A 16197-nucleotide genomic window follows, 5' to 3' on the forward strand; every position below is an offset into this window, starting at 1 on the left:
TATAAAGGAAGGGTAAGTTTCTATTTTGGGGGATAGTTATGCTCTAAAACAAAAGTTACTATTTATGAAATCAACTATAAAGGAAGGGTAAGTTTCCATTTTAGGGGGACAGTTATGCTTTAAAACAAAAGTTACTATTTATGGAAATCTACTATAAAAGAATGGTAAGTTTCCATTTCGGGGGATTCCTTTTCTGAAAATTCAACACTAATTGCCACATGTTGCGACCTCATTCGTCATAAGTCACTAATCTGTCCATGTCATTAAAGTTTTATATTTTTTCTACCATTTCAAAACTTTAAAAATGCATAGAAAATAGCTCCAGTGTCGGAAAAATTCACCGAAAAATGTCACAGACCACTGGCGGGACCCACTTCACAACTGCGTCTGAATTTTAGTCATTGGAATTACAACGTGCCTACTAATGTGGTATAACTTGTTTGGTAAGTTATATGCTAGTGTACAACTTTGTGAACCAACTATATAGAGGAAGCAAAAATTTTCAAAAATCTTGTGAAATAGGATGTGATCGGTATAGTAAAATAATGGCTACGGTAGAAAAAATACACTTTAATTTGCCAATGTTTGGGCCCCGATCGAAGTGGTCAACCCTATTTATACTTATGCTTCAATAAGGAGAGCCCTATCCTCGGGTGGTAAACGTCCCCAAAGTTTTACATGGGTGGTTATGTCTCATCTATGTGACACTTTATTATGTTGAAGAATCCACCAAACTAGGTCACGAAGAGGTAGGTAAGATAGTTTTCGTGTGATAAGTGAAGATGAATTAGGGTTGACCGCTTTGATCGAGCATCGACCAATGTTGAATCCAGTTGAATTTTATACCATAGCTATGTTTCACTATAATGATCACATCAGACGGTCAATTTTCATTTTGTGAATGTTCATTAATTCAATCTCAAGAACAATTTTGATTTCCAGAATGTCTATTTTTCTGTGATTTTGCCCATCTAAATGGTAGACATTTCTCATGAAAACAGTAGTTGTGTCTTATGTCAAATGTAGACTTTGCAACTTTCACCTTCTATTATTGATTCAATCTCAAGAGCAATTTAGATTTCCAGAAAATCTACTTTTCTTTGATTTCTCTTATGTTAATGGTAGCCATTTCTTATGAAAAAAGTTGTTGTGTCTTATGTTAAATGTAGACTTTGCATTTTTTACCTTGATTAATTTGCTTCAATCTCAAGAACAATTTAATTTTCCAGAAAGTCTACTTTTCTTTGATTTCTCTAATGTTAATGGTAGACGTTTCTAATGAAAATAGTAGACGTGTCTTATGTTAAATGTAGACTTTGCAACTTTCACCTTCCATTATTGATTCAATCTCAAGAACAATTTAGATTTAACATAGTAGCCATTTCTTATGAAAAAATTAGTTGTGTCTTATGTTAAATGTAGACTTTGCATCTTCTACCTTGATTTGCTTCAATCTCAAGAACAATTTAGATTTCCAGAAAGTCTACTTTTCTTTGATTTCTCTTATGTTAGTGGTAGCCATGTCTTATGAAAAAAGTAGTTGTGTCTTATGTTAAATCTAGACTTTTCATCTTTTACCTTGGTTTGCTTCAATCTCAAGAACAATTTAGATTTCCAGAAAGTCTACTTTTCTTTGATTTCTCTTATGTTAATGGTAGACGTTTCTAATGAAAATAGTAGATGTGTCTTATGTTAAATGTAGACTTGAAAATTTTACTTTTGGTTGGTTCAATCTCATTCTCACAATTTTGATTTCTAGAAAGTCTACTTTTCTTTGATTTCGTTTATGTTAATGGTAGAGATTTTTAATAAAAACAGTAGATGTATCTTATGTTAAATGTAGAGTTGCAAATTTTACCTTGGGTTGATTCAATCTCATGAACAATTTTGATTTGTAGAAAGTCTACTTTTCTAATGAAAACAGTAGATGTGTCTTTCGACTTGCAACATTTTCTGTGATATTTTTCATGACAGTAGTAGATGTTTCTTATGATAGTTGTAGACAGTCTCAAGAATCATTTTGATTTCTAGAAAGTCTACTTTTGTGTGATTTTACTCATCTGAATGGTAGATATTTCTAATGAAAACTGTAGATATAGAGAGACTTAACGGAGAGTTAACGGTGTTAGTTTGCTTTAACCTGCTATAGCAAGTCAAAACTTGTTGGGTATCCATACCTTAAGGCACACAAGTGGAACCCATATTTCGTCGGCTATAGTTATTTTTTAAATTTTTTTATAAGGTTTAGCCGACAAAACAGACTATATTTCGTCGGCTATAGTTATTTTTTTTATTTTTTTATTTTTTTATAAGGTTTAGCAGACGAAACATACTATATTTCGTCGGCTATAGTTTGGGAAAAAAATTTTTATTACAGACTTTAGCCGACGAATATCTTAATTGTTTCGTCGGCTAAAGTCTGGGAAAAAAACCGACGACATGTTTTTCGTCGGCTAAGCTGCGAGACTATAGCCGACGAAATTTTTTTTTTCGTCGGCTAAAGTCATCACAGACGACCTTTTCCCGACGAAATCTTAGCCGACGAATTAAGCTAACAGGCCGACGAAAATTTTTCATCGGCTAAAGTGCTTGTCCTGGTAGTGTAAACAACTTCCAAAGTACAATCAATCAATTGACGACCATAGGGATGACGATCGATGATGAATTACAAACATTGTTGTTGTTGGGGTCGTTGCCGGACAATTAGGAGACCTTTGTCATCATTGTAAGTAACTCTGCTCATGATGGTAAATTGACTATGGATAATGTTAAAAGTAACATGTTGAATGAAGAGACAAGGAGAAAACCCTCTACCTCTGACAATAGCCAAGTCTTTGTGGCGGAGAATAGAGCTAGGAGCAAGAGTATAGGACCTAGAGGCCATGGAAGGAGTGTGAGCCGATCCAGGACGAGATTCAACGGAAAATGCCATCATTGTGACATCTTTGGCACATGAAGAAAAATTGCAACAAGTTGAAAAAGGATTCAAGGGAGGTGCGAGACAGCAATACTCATCAACCGAAGGATGACGCAAAGAACACAACCGCTATCGTGTGCAATGATGTGTATGAGTTTCTTTGTCTTGAAGGAGAATGCCTACATGTTGACAATACTCCCGGTGTTGCATGGGTCGTTGATTTCGGAGCTTCTTTCCATACCACACCAAATAAGGAGTTTTTCTAGACATACAAAGGTGGTGAATTTGGGATTGTAAAGATGGGCAACAAAGGCTACTCCAAGATTGCAGGAATTAGAGATGTCTGCTTTGAGACCAATTTGGGCAACAAGTTGATGTTGAAAGATGTTCGACATGTTTCAGGCCTACGTCTCAATTTGATGTCAACCGGCATGCTTGATCGAGAAGGTTTTCATCATCACTGAGGAGATCAAATGTGGAGGCTTACCAGAGGATTACTAGTGGTGGCTAGAGGGAAGTTGTGTTGCACCCTCTACAAGACATATGGCAAGATATGCAAAGGGGAGTTGAATGTCGCGGATGACTCTTCTCCAAGTCTATGGCACAAGCGGTTAGGCCACGTAAGTGAGAATGGATTGAAAGTTCTGGCAAAGCAGTCTCTTATTCCCTTTGCCAAAGGTACCTCACTTGAATCTTGTGATCATTGTTTATTTGGTAAACAACATAAGTTTAGTTTTGCTAATACATTTACAAAGAAAGAGAATGTTTTAGACCTAGTACACTCAGATGTATGTGGCGCCATGGAAGTTGATTCACTAGGTCATAACAAATATTTTGTCACTTTTATTAATGATACTTCACAAAAGGTTTGGGTGTATTAACTGTGTTTGTTGAAATCAAAAGACCAGGTGTTTCGTACCTTCAAGGAGTTCCATGCCATGGTTGAGAGGGAGACGGGACGAACCCTCAAGTGTCTTCGCAATGATAATGGTGGAGAGTACATTTCGAACGAGTTCAGAGGTTATTGTTCGAAACATGACATTAGACACATAAAGACAGTTCCTGGCACCCCACAACATAATGGTGTAGCAGAGAGGATGAACCACACCATCTTGGAGAAAGTGAAAAGCATGCTAAAGACGGCTAACCTGGCGAAAGAGTTTTAGGGTGCAGCAGTGACAACCGCATGCTACCTCATCAACTGAACACCATGTGTACCGTTGGTCTTGAAGACTCTAGAGAGTGTGTGGACTGGTAGAAGCGCTTCATATTGTCAGGACCCACCCCGAATTTCACCTTGAAACCCGAAGTAAATCCTGCGGGGACCACCTCCAAGGAAAGTTTACCAAAAATTCGACATAACCTCTCTTGAAAATGGACAACCCTTTCTAATACTACATGCGCACACTTCTGAAAATCCAAATCCAACCTTAAACACTTGGAGCCTTCGTGCTCCCCAAAACACAACATCTCCCAATTTATTTACTAACTCTAACAATTTAATCTCATAACCAACAACCACAGTTTAGAGCAACTCTATTTGAAATGAGATGAACTAGAAATATAATGAGCGGAAGCTATACTATTGACTATGCCACTTCTCCATGTACGCCCGACCTCAACTATGCAATCCTGCAAACTGGTATTTTTAAAACGAAGAGCCCAGGGGAAAACATTTGAAACACGTTAGAGTGAGTGTACAAAAATAAATTAACGAATAAAATATTTATGTTTCCCCAAATCAATTTCCAAGGAAAATTGAATGCATGCTGCAAGCGATAAAACTTTTATCTCATAAATATCGAGCCTCTCAGGCTCTATAATATATGTATGTATTTATACACGTCCATACTCCCTATATAAATTCATAGGTCTATATAGGGCTACTACGCTCGCGTCCAACGCTCACGTCACGCCTTAATGCGGTGCTACACTACGCCATTATGGTGGACAGACGGGTGTATAAATATGTACCCATACCCCCTATATGAATTAAACACTCATATAGGGCTACTACGCTCGCGTCCAACGCTCATGTCACACCATAATGCGGCTATATGCTACGTCATTAAGGTGGACAGACACATAGGGCTAGCTAGCTGTTATATACATACTCTCTCATAATTACATATTTATATCCACCGAAAATCCTATTTTCGGTAACTCTCCAAGAAAAATAAAATCGTCAAAATTACAATGACATCAAAATGCTCCACAACATTAATTGTTCATTCATGAACCATAACATGCATATTATTTAAAACAAAAGTCCACTCACAACTCTAGGCATAAGCCCGACGAAATCCAAATCGCCACTCCAGTGAGGTTTTCTCGAACCCTTGCACAAATATATAATTAATTTCCCAACTAAAATTCTAATATTTAAACAAAATAGGCAAAATTAACCGAGAGCCATACTCACGCTCATCATTACCTAACTTCAATACGGTCCACACCTCAACACTAAAACCAGCAGCCTTAACTACACCCTTCCACATATTATATGACTTTAATCCAACGGCCGGATTCTACCTTATTAATCCGCCAAAATTACCAAACTTCGGAAATTCACAAACCTATCCAAAACTCATCCAAAAATTCCATAATTCATATCAATAAACTCCCCTAAATATTCTACATTTAAAACCATAAAAATCTCCCCCACAGTAGCGGCTGAAGGCCGACTCCGGCGACCTCCAATGCCCACCAAATTTTAATAGTAGCTTCCTCTCAACCTACTTTACAACTTTCTTAACTAGCACAACACCCAATTTGAAGCCTAACTATGCCAATCAAACGAAAACATCATAAAAGAACCCTAGAACGTTAAACCTTTAATTCTCCTTACCTAACTCGAGTTAGGATGAATCATTTTAGGGGTTTGTTGCTGGAAGGGAGAGCTTCAAGACGAGACCGGCAGCTTCGATTTTGGTGGCCGGAAAAAGGAGTTCCGGCGAGAACGCCCCCGCGCACAGCCTTGACTTCTCGGCGATCGTTCTCCTTCAAGGCGGCGCGACACAAGCTTCCACCTATCTAAACTTGTAGAGGATGCTCGAAGCTTCAAATCGACACCAAGCACGCCTCCTATCTCGGCCGGACGGCGGCGGACGGCTGTCGGAAAGTTTTCGGGTTGGGAGAGCTCGGGAGAGAAGTCGGAAGGGAGAAGAGAACAGAGAGAGAGAGGAGAAATGGTGTTTGGGCCTCACACCAACCTGGTCCAATACCCTTATACCAACCCACTCCAAAATAAAACACCCTGAAAAATAATACCCTAATAAAAATTACTTTTTACTAGCTAAAATATACTATTTTTACCGTCGTCAAATTTTTCTCTTACGAATAATCCTCCGAAAATAACCATCCCCCAAACCCCTTTAGGGACCAATTAAACTATAACCTTAATGACGGAGACGGTAAAATTCTTATTATAACCAAGCTAGTAAACAAGGTAAAAAATTTAAAGGTCGGGATGTGACACATATTCTCACTTGAAGGTATTTGGGTGCAAAGCATTTGCACATGTTCCAAAGGAGAAAAGATTGAAGCTAGATGACAAGGGCGTGCCGTGCATCTTTTATAGGTACGGTAATGAAGAGATGGGCTACCAGTTGTGGAATCCAATAACTAAGAAGTTATTCAGAAGCAAAGATGTAGTGTTCCATGAGGATCAAACTGTTGCGGATTTTGACAAGAACATATTAGAAAATGCAAAGCGCCTCACTTATGACTTGTCCCTGCTCTAAGAAGAGTCTAACAAACCTCAAGAAATGGTTAATGAAGACGTCCCTAATATGACAGAAGCAGAAGCTGCAGGTGCTGCAAATGATGACCAGGAGAATCAGGTTCAGGAGGATCATAATCATAGGGAGCCTGATCAAGAGCAGTAACAAGAAAATGCCCAAGCACCAGTTCGAAGATCTCATAGAGTACCGAAGCCAAGTACCAAGTATCCTTCTTCTCAATATATTTTGCTCACCAGTGATGGAGATAATCCATATTCTAAATGCATTCTGTTGACTGATGATGGAGAGCCTGAATGCTTTGAGGAGGCGAAGACTCATGCAGACGACGACAAGTAGATGTTAGCTATAAAGTCTGAGATGGAGTCCTTGTTGAAAAATGACACTTACGAGTTGATGGAGCTTCCTAAATGCAGAAAAACACTAAAAAACAAATGGGTGTTCAAGTTGAAGAGGGGCGAGAATGAACAGTTGAGAAAGTTCAAGGCTCGCTTGGTTGTCAAAGGTTTCGGGCAGAAGGAAGGAGTAGATTTTGATGAAATCTTCTCACCAGTTGTCAAAATGACATCTATCAGAGTTATTTTGGGCATGGCAGCTAGCATGGATCTTGAGGTGGAGCAGTTAGATGTAAAAATGGCATTCTTACATGGTGATTTGGAGGAAGAAATATACATGGAGCAACCGGAAAGTTTCGAGGTCGAGGGCAAGGAGCACATGGTTTGCAAGCTAAAGAAAAGTTTGTATGGGCTGAAGTAAGCGCCAAGGCAATGGTACAAGAAGTTTGACTCATTCATGGTGGGTCATGGATACAAAAGAACTGATACAGACCCATGTGTGTACATTCAGCGATTCATTGGAGGTAAATTCATAATTTTGTTGCTTTATGTTGATAATATGTTGATAGTGGGGCAAGATGTTTCTATGATTCGCAAGTTGAAAGTAGATTTATCAAAGTCTTTTGATATGAAAGACTTAGGTCCAACTAAGCAGATTTTGGGCATGGAGATTACCCGTGACAGGAAGACAAATAAATTATGGTTGTCATAGGAGAGGTATGTTGAACGGATGCTTGAAAGGTTCAACATGAAAGAAGCCAAGTCAGTGAGCTCACCTCTAGGTAATCACTTCAAGTTAAACAGATTATTATGCCCAACTACACAAGAGGCCAACTACACAAGAGGAGAAAGACAAGATGGCAAGTATCCCTTACTCATCAGCTGTTAGTAGTCTTATGTATGTCATAGTTTGTACCCGTCCAGATATTGCTCATGTAGTTGAAGTAGTTAGTAGATATTTATCTAACCCTGGCAAAGAGCATTGAGCTAGTAAGTGGATACTCAAATATTTGAGGGGCACCTCAAAGTTATGTTTGTCTTTTGGTGGATCCAAACCTGTTTTGGAGGGTTTTACAAATGCCGATTTAGTTGGGGACCTTGATAACAGAAAATCCATTTCTGGGTACTTATTTACATTTTGTGGGGGAGCTGTATCATGGCAGTCCAAGTTATAGAAGTGTGTTGCCTTATCCACCACTGAGTCCGAGTACATAGCGGCAAACGAAGCAAACAAGGAAATGATATGGCTGCAAAGGTTTATTCAAGAGTTGGGTGTGAAGCAAGAAAAGTATGTGGTACATTGTGATAGTCAGAGTGCTATTCATTTGAGTAAAAATACAGTTTATCACCCTCGCACTAAGCACATTGATCTACGTTATCATTAGATATGAGATGTAGTGTCAAAGAAACTTTTGCAGTTGAGGAAAATTCACACCAACAAGAATACTTCATATATGTTGACTAAAGTTGGAGTACTGCAACAAGTTCGCTGGGATGGACTTCAAGTAGAAGTCTTGCCACGTATTTCCCCGGGTTCGTTTGGAGGGGGAGATTGTTATAATATCCAGACCAAAATAAATAAAATAGTAATGAAAATAATATGAAAGGTTTTATGAGTTACATAAGTTACATGAGTTACACAAATGTTACATGAATTACATAAGGAACATGAATGGTTTTGCAGTTATGGTCAAGGCATGAGCTACAAGAAGATTCATGAAGCACCATTTATTGGGAGAGCACTAATGAGAGGTCTAGATGGTTCCTCCTTAGCCTATAAAAGGAGAGGTCATTTGCTCATTTAATGCATCTCATCCATCTTAAGCATCTCTTCCAAGAGAGAAACATTCATCTTCTAAGTAGAGAAGAGTGTTAACTTCAAGTTGAGAGTGTAGAGTAGTTAATAGCAAAACAAGTGTGAGAGAGGGTTTCCTTCAAGTAGTGTTCTTGAAGTTGTGTATCTCTTGTGTACCCATTATTTCATAGTGGAAGTTTTTGTTATTGCTGCCTCATAGACGTAGGGCATATTGCCGAACCACGTTATATCCGGTGTTCCCTTTTCTCTACTCTTTTACATCTTTGCATATTTATCCTTTGTGTGGCTTGAATTGTTACTTCCATTATATTATTTTTCCCAACATATAGGTGTTCAGAAAACGGACAAGTTATTATTGGGTTATAAAAAATTGTACCACACACATTAATACCGAGGTGTTTTCTGTTAAAACCTCATATCCGATCTTCAACAGGTGGCTAAAATGTGGGGGACATCAACATTATTAGACTTGTGTGTACCCGTGGGGCCCGTTGACCGTTTTCAAACAACATGTGTGTTTCTAACTTGCTAACGTAACCGTGACGGTAGCTACCTCACTCCCAATTTTTTTTTTTTAAATTAATTAGTTACGTAGTTGATTAACACCGATTAGTAACTCTGAAACATCATACACTCTAAAAAAATATAGAAATAAAATTAAAAAAGCAACCGTTCTCTCGACTTTCCCAAATGACAGAAAGAAAGCAAAAAGAAAAAGGTAAGTCCACGTAGGAAGTGTCAGTTGGCGAGCCTCACCGTCACAAGGTAAATGAGGAAGGACTAAAGAGAGAGAGACTCCACCGGACACCTCTCTTTCCAGCCATTTTTGTTCTTACCCAAATTAAGCACACACAATCCACACACCCACTAGGGTTTTCTTCTCCATTTCATTTCCTTCCAAGACCAAATCCCACAACAACACACTCTGCGCGGAGATCTTCCCAAACTGACCGGAATCCAACTCATCGCAGCCCTCTCACTCATTTCTATACTTGAATCTCCGGTTTGGTTGAAAGTTTCTGAAATGGATGAGACTGGGGGAGAGGTAGCTGGATTGTGAAGCCTAGGGTTTTTGCATTGGGGCCCTTTGATCGGAGAAAGGGCCCTCGGAGTTTGTTCCGGTCAGAAATGAAGGAGTTGATAGGTAGACCAGGGTCGGTTACTGGGTTACTACTCAGAATCGGCCAATTCGGGTTCGCTTCCGCCGCCATCGGAGTTATGCTCTCCGCCGATCGCTTCGCCACATTCACCGCCTTCTGGTACTTTCCTCTTTTCTTTTTCCTTCTTTTTTTTTTTAAATTTTAGTTTTTCTCTGACTTATTTTTTGTTGGTCAGAGATAGCTATTTGATTATGAGAATGATGCTTTGCAATTTGATAAGTCTTGGTTTGCCGCATTTGGTTGTAAAGATTATGATTTTCTTAATCTCCTGGTTTTCTTGGACTGATTGCTTAACTATATGTGGTTGAAATAGACATTCAAACAGTACTAAGTAGTGTTGTTGATGCAACTAAATAGTAGAACTATATTTAGGTCGGGCGGAGAGGTTTCATCTGATTTATTTGCTTCACTTAGGATGAGATTAATGTATATATAAACTGCCTTGTTGATATGTAAATGCAGAAATTGTCCACAGTTGAGTGATTTACAGATATATTGCCTTGGTGTTTTGAAATGTGATACCTTGTTTCGTAGCATCTTCTTCCTGCCCTGGCACCTGCGGCCACATTAATCTTAGGTTTACCCTGTCATTAACACCCTGTGTTTAAAGACTGAAAGTGATAGTGGTTTGACATATTTGTTTTTGCTACATGTTTGTTTTGCAATGCTGATCGATTATTGCTTATGGTTGCTTATGTTTAACTACTCTGTAGAAATGCTAAGTTAATCTCTGTCTTATGGTTCAGCTATTTGATTGCGTCAATGGGGCTTCAAGTGCTATGGAGCTTTGGGCTTGCTTGTCTTGATATTTATGCGTTGAGGAGAAAGAGAGACCTCCAAAATCCAATCCTAGTTAGCCTATTTGTTGTCGGTGATTGGGTATGTCTCTTGATTTTATACTCTATTCATTTAACGTTCCAAGCATCTTTTAATATTTTGTATAAATTCTGTCTTGCTTAGGAATCAGATATATGCACGCGTATCTGCTAATTGTGGCAGATATTGTATCTTGGGCGTGTTTGGGAGTTCCTCAATATGAAACTCTTTTATCTGTAGTACTGCAGCCAAATTCAAAATCCAAGCTTCCTATTAGTTCACTCAGCGGCTCCTTGATGAAACAATTAAGTTCTTCTCCAAGATGCACTTACAAAATGCTTCTTTGACACAAAAATTACTTTTTATTTAATTCGACCAACTCTATCAAGCATTTTAGGTACCACCTAAAGCATTACCAACCACACATTTCTTGTAGTCAAAAGGTTTTGCATTGTCCGAGTGATTTTTCAAGTAGATTGGTGACTATTGAGTTACAGCAACTGAAAAAGGCATTACATGGACAGCCAGAAGGTCTACTTTCTGGCACTATTCAGTTACAGCAACTGAAAAAGGCATTACATGGTAGAAACTAGGTGACTATTGTCCTATTTTGAGTTTGGTAAAGTTATAAATCATCAATAAAATTGGCACACGACTTCTGTCCTGATCGTGGGTGAGGAATGCATGCATACATTGTGGATATCATTCTCTCAAGCTGAATGTGTATGTGCATTGGCTGAAGAGCTACATACTGTAGCATTTGTTTGTCATTGTTTTGGGGACGGAACTTTACTTTTTCCTCTTTCGAGAGAAATCACGAATTATTGCTATTTGCATGCTATTTTCTTTTTAATTTGATGACTGAACTTTTATCTTTCCTGATGGAAAGAATTTTGGGGGTTTTTGTTTTATTATGTTGTTTGGACCACTACTTTCTTGCTAGTCTGTTTTATAATTAGATGGTTAATCTTCGTCTCTCCTGATGGAAGGTTTTAGGTTGGATATTTGGTTTATTTAGTTATGTGGACATATTTGATTCTTCCTATCAAATGAATAAATAAACATTTCAAATTGTACAGGTAACAGCTACTTTATCACTTGCTGCTGCAAGCGCTTCAGCCGGAATAGTAATCCTTTATTCCAAGGACACTGACTTCTGCACTTCAAAATGGGATATACCATGCCAGAAGTTCCAGATATCGGTGGCTTTTGCTTTCCTTACCTGGGCCTTTATTGCCATATCTTCTCATGTGATGTTTTGGATCCTATTAGCTTCGGTTTAGAGATTCTTGTTTTTTCCTCCTCTGGCCTGCTGCTGACATACATGTAAGTTACAGCCTTCATTTGTTTTCAATGTAAATGAAAAAGTTTTCTGTAACAGGCCTTATCTTTTCTGGGGCAGCTTTCAGAATCCTGGTATTTGAGTTTCTTTCTGTCCAGTCATGTTGCTTCAGCACCTGCATCACAGCTTAATCTACCTTATGCCATTTCTAGTTTGTCAAACCTTCAGGATCTACATGGAGTTTACTTAAACTACATGCTGATTAGTCTGTTATTATACCACTAGGGAGTTTAACTGCCCTACATTGAGCTGATGTGCATGGGGTTACCCTTCAAGCCTACAAGGCTAGGCTAAATGATTTTGATTCCCGAGAATTGCTAATAGAAACTTGTGGATACATTTTGTGGATACATTGAACTAATAGGCTTCATTAAGTGCACCAATTGGTAAAACTGATTCGTGCATCAAAGTATTGGACTTGTCTTTGAGATTTGTATATGAATAGACCAAATTTGATAGTGCTATTTAAGAAAATGTTGGCTCAGTGTAGTTCTGTAGTCATCTTGTAGGTTTGCTCTTAATTCTCTTCTCCTTTTCATAGCTTGTTCCAAATTTTAGAGGTCATATAATTTAGGTACTGATATATCATGGTTATCAATTGGATGTAAAGAATGTAGATGGTTACTGTGAAATGTAGAATAATAAAGAAGGTTCTAGTAAATTGAAGCTGTAAACTTCTTCCCCAGCTACCCTTAGGTCTGTGATCCAACTTGGTGAAAGTAGTTCCGTACTTCGTTCAAATCTACTTGGGGTCTATAGCTTGTTCCAAATTTTAGAGGTCATATAATTTAGGTACTGATATATCAGGGTTATCAATTGGATGTAAAGAATGTAGATGGTCACTGTGAAATGTAAAATAATAAAGAAGGTTCTAGTAAATTGAAGCTGTAAACTTCTTCCCCAGCTACCCTTAGGTATGTGATCCAACTTGGTGAAAGTAGTTCCGTACTTCGTTCAAATCTACTTGGGGTCTATTGCATTTGCCTGTAAACCCTTGTTAGTGCAGCTGTGTCAAAACTGAATAGACTGTTAGGCTGTACAGACTAGAACTTTGTCTCCTTCAATTTATGCAGCCTTTGCTATGCTTAAACCTGGCATGAAGATTATAACAGGTTGCTTCTGTGACACAAAACATTAATAACGGCATATTCAGTCTTTTATCATTGGATGACTTGGATCATTGGCTTGGACATTCTCTTGAAAGTTGAAACCTTTGCACAGGTGCAATGCCCTTTGCTCATTCATGAATCGTTACTTGATTGTGATGAACAAAAATCTGATATGCTGGAATGCGTATCAGTCTTTGCAAGTTTGCACGAGTATGTTCCCTTGTCCACTTAAAATTTCAAGATCCGAGACCCTACTACTCTGTTGAGCAACCCATTACAATGTAACTCCCCAATTTCCAGTTCCAGAGGATTTTTCTTGGTTTCAATAATATTTAGTTCTAATTCAATAATATTTATATTATTTAACTTGACATTAGGATTGTGTTAGAAACCATACGTAGATTGGTTTACTAGTTAAATCGACGGTCCAAGATGTACCTCAAGGGTTTCCATTCACCAAATAAGTTGAACCAGTTATATTTCTGAGTTTTGAGATAGTGAAGCATATACCAAAATGATTTTGGACAAAAACATAAATATATAATAGGATGTGATGTGCTGAAATTGTTGTTTGCAGCTAGACCTGAGTTGCTGAAACCTCATTTGTAACGATACTAATAATGTACTCGATTTCATCAGCAACTTCTTTCATCGAGGGTCCATTTTGCCTCCTCTCATCCAGGCATGCAGCAGCCAGAGAGCCTAATGCCTTCATAGTCTCCAGTTCCATTGTGGTAGCCTCATCCTTAAGCTTAGGGTCAATAGCATCATTTAGTCTCTCTTCCCTTGTAATGTTCTTAACATAAACCACCAAGTTCACCTCGTCTTCTTGTCTGTTCAAATCAATAGCTTTCTTACCGGTCAACAGCTCTAACAGCACAACTCCGAAGCTGTAGACATCACTCTTGTCAGTCAATTGAAAGTTCAAGTAATAGTCGGGGTCCAGGTACCCCAGGGTTCCCTGAGCACATGTTGTGATGTGACTTGATTCGGTCACGGCCAACCTCGACAGACCGAAATCGTCAACCTTAGCATTAAGCTTTTCATCGAGTAAAATGTTGCTCGACTTTATGTCACGGAGGTAGATCTTCGGCTCAACTGAATCGTGCAGATAAGTATGTCCTTCAGCTGTTTGATGAGCAATTGTGAGCCTTGTAGCCCAAGTCAGCGGTACCCTTTTGGTGGCACTGTGGTAGCTTCCATGGAGATGATCAAAAAGGGTACCATTTGAGACATACTCATAGATTAAAAGGGGTTGTTCAAGCTCGAGACAACAACCCATTAACCGGACTAGGCTTCTGTGGTTTACTTGGCAAAGAATACGAACTTCATTGAGAATTTGATCCATGCCCTTGGTGTTTCCAGCCTTGGCTTTCTTGACTGCTGTGACAGTTCCATCGGCAAGTGTGGCTTTGAAGACATCGCCGAAGCCACCGGAGCCAAGAAGGTTGTCTTTGGAGAAGTTGTTGGTTGCTTTTGTGATTTCTTTCCCTATGAAAATCTTGGCAGATTTTCCAGCACTATTGTTGGCATTTAGTATGTCTTCTCTGAACTTCGTCAAGCTACACTGCTGATCTTGCAACGTTTCGATCACGTCGCTTGATTATAAAGGCATATGATCCTCCAATTAGCATAGTAAGCACAGCAAAGGCCGACCCTAATAAGAAGATATATAGTAGTACATCATAACAAAATTTAACACTTCAAAATTAAAGAAAAGGATCTATCTAGCTCTTGTAGGATTATGCATACCTCCAATTACTGGGGCTAGAGACTTTTGTCCGTTTGCATCCTCTCAACCTTTTACACTTGCTGTCTAATAAAAAAAAAAAAAGACGATCAAGTTTATGATATGCTATTATAAAGGTAAATGATAATGCAAACATAATAATATGATGCAGAGATATGCATACATACTTTGACATATTCCATTGATGGGATCCCATTTGAACCGAGGCTTGCACAAGCACTTCATCTGTTTGGCACTAGACGGAGCCGGCAAGCACACAGAGTTTGCCAAACCCCCACAATCTACTTGTAACTTGCATCCTGGCCCTTCCGGCAACGCCCATTGAATCTCAACCCCAAGCTGAGGCCACCTGCTCACATCTAACGTAGTGTCCAGATTCACAAAACTTACATACGCAACACAACGTTCCTTTCTAACCCTAATTTTGTAGGCATTTTGAGATCCACCAGTTTTGAATGAACAACATAATGACAACTTCCCACAAGCTGACGCTGCCATTGGGTTGCGCCTAGTTTTGGAGAATTACAACATTTTCAAAATGAAAATAAGTTATCATCGTGCTTATGTAAAAATGTTTTTGTTTTCATATACAAGATAATTATATATTGATACTGAAGCAACTGCTAGTAAAATGTCACAACATACCTAACGTAGTCGTGGCATATGCTATTGGAGGAGCAGTTTAAGTTGGTGGTGAACACTTCAGTTGAGCAGTTCATGCCTATTACAGTATTGCTGGCACTAATGTTGAAGGGAAGGTTCATGTCCAGCAAAATTCCCTGAGACTGGAAATCAGCTGCCATACAAGTGTTCTTGTTGGCCAATCCTGGTGGTTGGATAACAATCCGCTGCGTTAGTGGATCAACGGATGTGACTGGATAGGAGCTTTTGAGTGTGTGGAACCACAGTGTTCCTGCATTGCACTGAACCTTGTACGACTGGTCGCTGCAGTTTGGCCCCGTGCTCAATGGATATGGCACGGGGGTGTGGCCGCAATCCGGACAACGGTTTGCGGTTGTGCACCATAATATTGCCAATTTGAGGAGTAGAAAAGAAACCACACTAACATTCCTCATTGGAGCTGGAAGTGAAGTTCTGAAAGGAAAATGGTGCAAGCTAGGCTTGTTAATTACTGCAGTTCTATGCATTTGTTTATTGTATTTTGTATAATGTATACTTCTTGGCAGTACTTTGTTTCTCGTATACTGAAAT

The 16197-nt window shown here is 38.8% G+C and overlaps 1 protein-coding gene and 1 pseudogene across 1 annotated transcript; one reads left to right on the plus strand and one right to left on the minus strand.

The window, feature by feature from the left end:
• Positions 1-9636: 9636 nt before the first annotated feature.
• Positions 9637-12600, plus strand: LOC101310328 (CASP-like protein At3g53850-like). The gene is made up of 3 exons (XM_004302663.1): positions 9637-10067; positions 10715-10847; positions 11864-12600. Exons 1-3 carry the CDS (start codon positions 9937-9939, stop codon positions 12065-12067), a joined length of 468 nt encoding a protein of 155 aa, XP_004302711.1. The 5' UTR covers positions 9637-9936; the 3' UTR covers positions 12068-12600.
• Positions 12601-13812: 1212 nt separating this feature from the next.
• LOC101308895 lies at positions 13813-16061 on the minus strand (annotated as a pseudogene).
• Between the last annotated feature and the right edge of the window lie 136 nt (positions 16062-16197).

This window comes from Fragaria vesca, linkage group LG6 (genome assembly GCF_000184155.1).
Source record: "Fragaria vesca subsp. vesca linkage group LG6, FraVesHawaii_1.0, whole genome shotgun sequence".
NCBI classification, from domain to species: Eukaryota; Viridiplantae; Streptophyta; class Magnoliopsida; order Rosales; family Rosaceae; genus Fragaria; species Fragaria vesca.

What these genes read in the sequence shown, in the direction of transcription:
- LOC101310328 (XM_004302663.1), top strand. Translation starts at nt 9,937, where the DNA reads ATGAAGGAGTTGATAGGTAGACCAGGGTCGGTTACTGGGTTACTACTC. An exon ending in GCCACATTCACCGCCTTCTG is followed by an intron (nt 10,068 to 10,714) that starts GTACTTTCCTCT and finishes CTTATGGTTCAG; the next exon opens with CTATTTGATTGCGTCAATGG. An exon ending in TATTTGTTGTCGGTGATTGG is followed by an intron (nt 10,848 to 11,863) that starts GTATGTCTCTTG and finishes CAAATTGTACAG; the next exon opens with GTAACAGCTACTTTATCACT.